Below are 7,203 nucleotides of genomic sequence, written 5' to 3' on the forward strand. Positions count from 1 at the left end.
GGAAGTGTGTTTTACATAAAACTAAATGCAAGGTAATTTTTGTTTTTTGAAACACTCAAGGTTGGAACTTGGGATTATTTTCTATGAACAGCATGGAGTCCGTCTGTCCTATGCAGAAGGAATATTGACTATAATTCCAAAGTCACTACCTGTATTTGAACAGAATATTGCAAGCTTTGTTTAGTATATACAAATCTGTTTTACAAAAACATTCAGATGTGTTGCAAAAGTATTTTTATTCAAGATATGTCTGTGAAGTGACTACATAAGTCCAGTTCAGTCTTTGACAATTGGAGTGCAAGGTGATGTTCGTGTGAAGAATAAAAATACTTTTGTCCATCGTATATTTTGCACATTATTTTTGTATAGACTCTAGAATCTCCAAAATGCATATCTACAATTACACAATCACATACTTTGTAGAATATTATTGTTATGGACACTCACTTGATTCTCTTATTCTGAATTAATTTCTATTAACTTCAGTTCTTATATCTCACCTGATGATGCCGGGTAAACCTGGTAAAACATTGTTTTGAATAAATAAGTTTTACATTTAACAACAGACCCTACCTTGTCTGAAACTTAAAAAATGTGTTCATTCTAATATGTAATTCCTGTTACTTTTCAAAGTGTAAATAGTTATTCAAGTAATCATGACACCCCTAAAATATATCTAGAAATAAAAAATTCAGAAATATATACACACACACACACATATATACCTATATACACATACACACATATATTTATAAAAGTCATGTACTGAAGTAAGGTTTGTTAATATTCAAAAAAAACTTTTATGCACTTCTTGCATTTTGTTATTTAACTTTTTTACCACACAGTACAATAACTTAGTCAACACCTAAAAGATACTAAACAAAACTGATAAAAACTCAGAAATATATACTTCATTTTGTAAAAGTGACTGTGATAGTTTAAAAAGTTTATATTTCTTAAACAGTAATAAAAAGAAATTTAAATCAAACGTTTTCACAAACAAAAAAAATTAACACTTGCTTCAAAGCTTTCAGCAAATTTTCTTGTTCTAGACAAAGCATCCTGATTTCCTCGTGAAGAGATGTTATTTCCAGGTCTTTTTCTCGTAATTTCTGTCTCAGCTTGTACACAGTTTCTTCTAAACTTTCACACAATGCCGTTACATGTCGATTGCTACCACAACAGCCAAGATATCAGCATGACAGACAGATGGCCTTTCGTCTTTATATTGTAGATTAATTGCATATGGCTTAAGAAATCTTATTACACTTGGGAGGACTTGAACTTTTCCTCATGAGGTCTGATTTTAAACATTGTGAGTAATAAACTTTACATTATAACACTTTTCATTGAACAAGGTAGCATTCATAACATAAATATTGAATAGTAGACTCAAAATGTCACACATGCCATCTTGACTAAGAAATGCAACATTATGATTAAAGCACGAAATGAATGAAACTCTTGTTCCAAGCAAGATCTTTCTGTCAAGAAATAAACAGCAGTAAAACAGATACTGGCTTGTATATAACAGATTGTTAAAACATTTGTTAAGAAAGTAGTGGACAATTTTTAATTTATGAAAAACTTGAGATATTTAAATATAACACACTCATTCAAAGACAGCTGAAATAATGCAAAAAACTTAAATGCCTTAATAAAGTATACTTCTCTATCTGTTTAAGAAACGTACTAAAGTGTGTTATAGTACGTTACAAGCTGAATACCCATCATACGACGGAAAATTATAGTTAATTTACTTCTCAAAATTATATCTAAATAAATATTCTATAAACAAGTTTTCAAAAAATTAATTATAATCTAATAACAATATATGTGTGGAGAATGACTATTGTATTTCTAGTGTTTCACAAAAACAACATTTGTATATATATTTGGTCATCTCTTTTAAGTATTGCTTGATTAGCATTTTGACTTCTGAATGTGCTACAGGTAAAACATGAGCTATTATAGAGTTGTAGCCAAGGGTTCCGATTGGACACAATTTAGTGATGTTGCGTCAATGTGTCTCCTTGAGAACCAAGCAAATGTAATGGGAAATTTCAGCCAATGAGTAAGATTCTTGTGCACCAGCAATATAAAGCATGGGGCACATGTATACCCAATTCAAATTTATTACTCATCACGATCTCTACCAACCTATTCTCTAATATATGGCTGGGAGAATTTTGAAAATACAAAGTTGCTTGTGATGGCAGAAAGTGCTGTCATTTCGTGCTAATATCATGTTTATCTGTTTAAGCATTTTATCTTGTTACTCAACTAGTAGAAATATTTCGGGAGAAAAATCTTTTCTATTTTGTTTGGAAATAAGTGCAAGTTATTTCTACAAGCTGAAACAAAGCTCAATCTTTTACCAAATAAACTATATATGAGTATTTTTATTTACTAAAGTAGTAGTAAATGTACACAGTAGTGTTGGGTTTAAAAAGCAATGCTATAATTGTATAAGGATGTGGGCCATCCCATTCACTATTTTGAGCCATAAGCATGAACTGTTCATCTGATGCTATGTGTTACTTTAAACTTCATTTCTATTTAATGTGGGCTTCACAGATTTTGCCACAAACCTCCACACTCAGTTCATATGGTAAAATTTAAAAAGTTGCCAAACTCGATTTATTTTTCTGATTGCTTATACATTTGAATTCAATCTCTGGGAGGTCCACCAGAATTCCTCTAGCAAGTTTCATTGAAATTGGTGAGCTTGTTTCTTGCAACTTGTGACACCAGGCAGACAAGTGGAAAACTCTATATGGATGTTATGTTAATCTGAACACTTAAAGGAGTGTAAAAACAACATCTCTTTAACTTCAATCCAACAATCTAGAGAACAAAGTAAAAAACAAAAAGTGTCCCACATAAAAGGTAAATGAAATAAAAAAAAAACACTTCATGGGAACAGTTAAAATGTAAACTTATTAAGAGAGGTACCTGTGGACTTATGACCCATTCAGTGTTAGGAATATGGTTCTGATTTAACCTGTATTTGCAAGCCTCATACGTAGGAGAAAAATAATTAAGAACACATATGGGTACTCAAGCTCGTAAATCTCACACTTAAGATAACCATTCACCTTCTTCAGTCATTTGTGTACAGCTAGTACTTTTAACAAAACAGAATTATAAAAATAAAATGGTCTACTATACCTGGATATTTATGGTAACAAGAAACACTTATCTCATGAAATTAGTGTTCCAGCTACCATATTGGTTGCATACTTGTATGATCATTGTAATAATATCCTTCGAAATTTAAAGAAACAGTAATTGTAAATTCATTTAACCAACCTTATTACTGCTGAGTGAAGGAAGTCCAGAAAATTGAAAATTAAAACATTACTTAATCTTTATGCAAAAATGTCATAATTTCTCAGTTACGTAAAATTTTGTGGAATTTGTAATAAAATACATGTTAGCTAGAAGCTGTGTTGTTCCTAGATTCTACAGTTTAAGGGACCCATGTCCACTTGTAACAAATCAAAAAGACAGTAGAAATTTTGAGGTCCACCTGTAAGACATGTTGCTTTTCATATTGGAAAGTATCACTGAGGGTGAACACTTATAGTTAATTAATTAAAAAGCATTGTTATAGTACTATTTTGCTAGTTACTTCTACATTAAATAAGTTTTTGTTACAATCATACAGCACCTCTTAAGTTTCTGAATAAATACCTCAAGTAATCCACTTGGATTTGGCATATTATACATTTATTATAAAGGTTATTTTTGAATTGTTTGCTAAGTGCATGTACTTAGGACTAACCTAAATCTCTTAAGCTAGTTTACAGCTGAAAATACATCATTGACAGCAAGGGTATCCAACTGATGAAACATTGCATTATAATCTTTATAAGTAAGAACATAAGAAAAGTATATTTCATTAGCCATGCTCATTACCAGGTTGATTTTTAGTTTTGCTCTAATTAGGTAGTTTGCTCTGATTGGAAGTTAATATGTAAATTAGCTGTATTTGTTAACCTGGAATGTTATTGATGGCTACATCACTAGCACATTGGTATTAATATTCTATGAAGTAATTTGTAGATTCTCTTGAGTTCTGTGATATTAGTACAGTAATTTTAGTGTTTTTTATTACTTGTCAGTAATATAAATCATGCTACAAATGCTCCTATCCATTATTTACTTTCTTTTATGCATAGACTTTCAATAATGAACAACACTGATAAATTTAGAAATTGTCATGCACACGGCCACAATCAGTGTAGCTGGCACCTCAGTTGCTCACCATCGAGGTAAGGCTTACCAATGCTATAGACAAATGGTTAGCTTCATTTTGGATCTAATAGAATTCCATGTTAGTGGCCTTATGATTGGTCAAAAGTGAATTGAATGTTTTTATGTTTATTACTTAAAGCATATGCACCAAAAAGACTCATTCGGTAAAATATAGGCCTACTTGTGAAAATTTGCATTTGACAACTTTGACAGGTCAAAAGGGCAGACTTGCCATTGAGTCTACAATCTACTGGTTTCAAGAGGACACACAGGATTCCCATACTCTCAGCACAACACTGTGAGAATACATGGGTATTTAAGATTACTCATCTAATTATGTGCACTTTTAAATGATATAATATTTAGGATGGTTGGTTGGGTAAACTTATATTGGTACTTTTTGAACTTAGAGGGAAATTTAATTTTTCATCTATTTAGTATTAAGCAATCTCTAACCTAGACAGTTTAGTTTTTATTATTATGGTTTTGGTATATGATCAATACGAGGGCTGAAATGCTAAATTCAGGAGATAAATATTAATTATCATTCGAAGTGGTTTAATTGTTTTAACCATTCATAATTTTATTTTTATAATCCTGCTTCATTAGAAGCAATTAGTTTCTCTTACAACTGCTAGCACAGAGTGAATGGTAGTTTTAGAAGTGGAATTCCATGGGCTTGAGCATCAATCCATGTTGTAATTTTCTAGTTTTTGTTATTCCATATCTGAGGTTTATGAATAGAAGTTGAATCTGATAAATGATATATCCCTACTGCAGTGTGGGTCCTACTTCCTCAGGTACATCCCTAACTACAGTATGCTACTCTTCCTTAAATGTTGTTTTATATTTGTTATATATGTCTTTTATGTGTAACACTTTATCTTTGGCCTTGTTATAGTGACATACATGTTTTCTGTTATATTGAAAATTTAATTACAGGATCACTTACAAAAAAATATACATATATTCAATTTCAATATGTTACAAAAACATTATTATTTTAGGATGGGAAAAGTAACAGACCTACAAACAAACACTTCACAGTGTGAAGATCAGTGTTCCAACATAATTTGCTTTCTAAATGCAGTAAAAGACAGGTGAGCAACAGTCAAGTTCAACTTATTATTCTCCTAAACCTAAAGTAAGGTTTTGAATTTCCTAAACGAATACTGTTGATCTAACATTAAAGTACAGTGACTTTACAACAAAGTGTACATATATTCGTGAGAAAATTTTAATTATATAAAAGTACACGACAGTTCTCTTATGACCGCAAAAATGTTGTAATGCATCAGTAACTGTGAAAAGAGCCTAATGTTTGTGAAGCATACCTCATGTTACTAAGTTAACAAGTTACTGTAAGAATATGTGCTGATAGGACTAAAATGTTAAGCCTGCTTTATATAGGCTCATCCAATATTAAATTTATGTCATCATAAAGTTTAAGATAAAATGTACATATATATTTAAGCTCATTCCTTTTTTATTCCTTCTAATCCACAATCACTGTTATAGTAGTATTCTGTTGTATGATTATTTATAAACTAATGATTATTTTGTTAAATGATTAAATTCTCAGAAAAAAAATTCCATATCAGTAAATATGTAAGTAAAAGCATAGTTGAAAGTGTTTTGTTTACTCATCTGTTGTGTAAAATATTAAAAATGTACTAATAGAACTGAATGTTTGTATAACTAAAACAACTCTAAAAATAATGTGTATAATAAAACACATAACTAGAAGCAAAGAAAAAAAGTCCAACTGATGCTGACCACTGTAATAATCTTTCTAATGAGGAGAAAAGAAAAGATTGGACTTGCTACTTGAAATATTATAATCTTTTTTTTTTTTATATTGAAAATAACCTAATGCACTTTATTCCTTTGAAATTGTCATCTTCATTAAAGCATAATAAGATATAGGTCTTTAGAGAAACTGTCATCTTCACTACAGTGACAAGTTTGGTATAATTCTTTAGAGAAACTGTCATCTTCACTACAGTGACAAGTTTGGTATAGTTCTTTATTGAAACTGTCATCTTCACTACACTGTAGAGTTTGATGTAGTTCTTTATTGAAACTGTCATCTTCACTACAGTGTAGAGTTTGATGTAGTTCTTTATTAAAACTATGATCTTCACTACAGTGTAGAGTTTGGTATAGTTCTTTGTTTGAAACTGTCATCTTCACTACAGTGTAGAGTTTGATGTAGTTCTTTAATGAAACTGTCATCTTCACTACAGTGTAGAGTATGGTGTAGTTCTTTATTCAAACTATGATCTTCACTACAGTGTAGAGTTTGGTATAGTTCTTTTTTGAAACTGTCATCTTCACTACAGTGTAGAGTTTGATGTAGTTCTTTATTGAAACTGTCATCTTCACTACAGTGTAGAGTTTGATGTAGTTCTTTATTGAAACTGTCATCTTCACTACAGTGTAGAGTTTGATGTAGTTCTTTATTAAAACTATGATCTTCACTACAGTGTAGAGTTTGGTATAGTTCTTTTTTGAAACTGTCATCTTCACTACAGTGTAGAGTTTGATGTAGTTCTTTATTAAAACTATGATCTTCACTACAGTGTAGAGTTTGGTATAGTTCTTTGTTGAAACTGTCATCATCACTAAAGTGTACAGTTTGATGTAGTTCTTTAATGAAACTATGATCTTCACTACAGTGTAGAGTTTGGTATACTTTATTGAAACTGTCATCTTCACTACAGTGTAGAGTTTGGTATACTTCTTTATTGAAACTGTCATCTTCATTACAGTGTAGAGTTTGGTATACTTCTTTATTGAAACTGTCATCTTCACTACAGTGTAGAGTTTGGTATACTTTATTGAAACTGTCATATTCACTACAGTGTAGAGTTTGGTATACTTTATTGAAACTGTCATATTCACTACAGTGTAGAGTTTGGTATACTTTATTGAAACTGTCAT

General features: G+C 30.7%; 1 protein-coding gene across 1 annotated transcript in view; it reads left to right on the top strand.

Moving 5' to 3' along the window:
- Positions 1-184, top strand: part of LOC106462581 — a 24,258-nt gene extending 24,074 nt beyond the window's left edge. The window contains exon 5 of the mRNA XM_022389878.1: positions 92-184. Coding sequence (XP_022245586.1) covers positions 92-184 — 93 coding nt within the window. The remainder of the gene's footprint in view (positions 1-91) is intronic.
- Positions 185-7,203: the final 7,019 nt, after the last annotated feature.

Source organism: Limulus polyphemus, unplaced genomic scaffold (assembly GCF_000517525.1).
Source record: "Limulus polyphemus unplaced genomic scaffold, Limulus_polyphemus-2.1.2 Scaffold1202, whole genome shotgun sequence".
Lineage (NCBI taxonomy): Eukaryota > Metazoa > Arthropoda > Merostomata > Xiphosura > Limulidae > Limulus > Limulus polyphemus.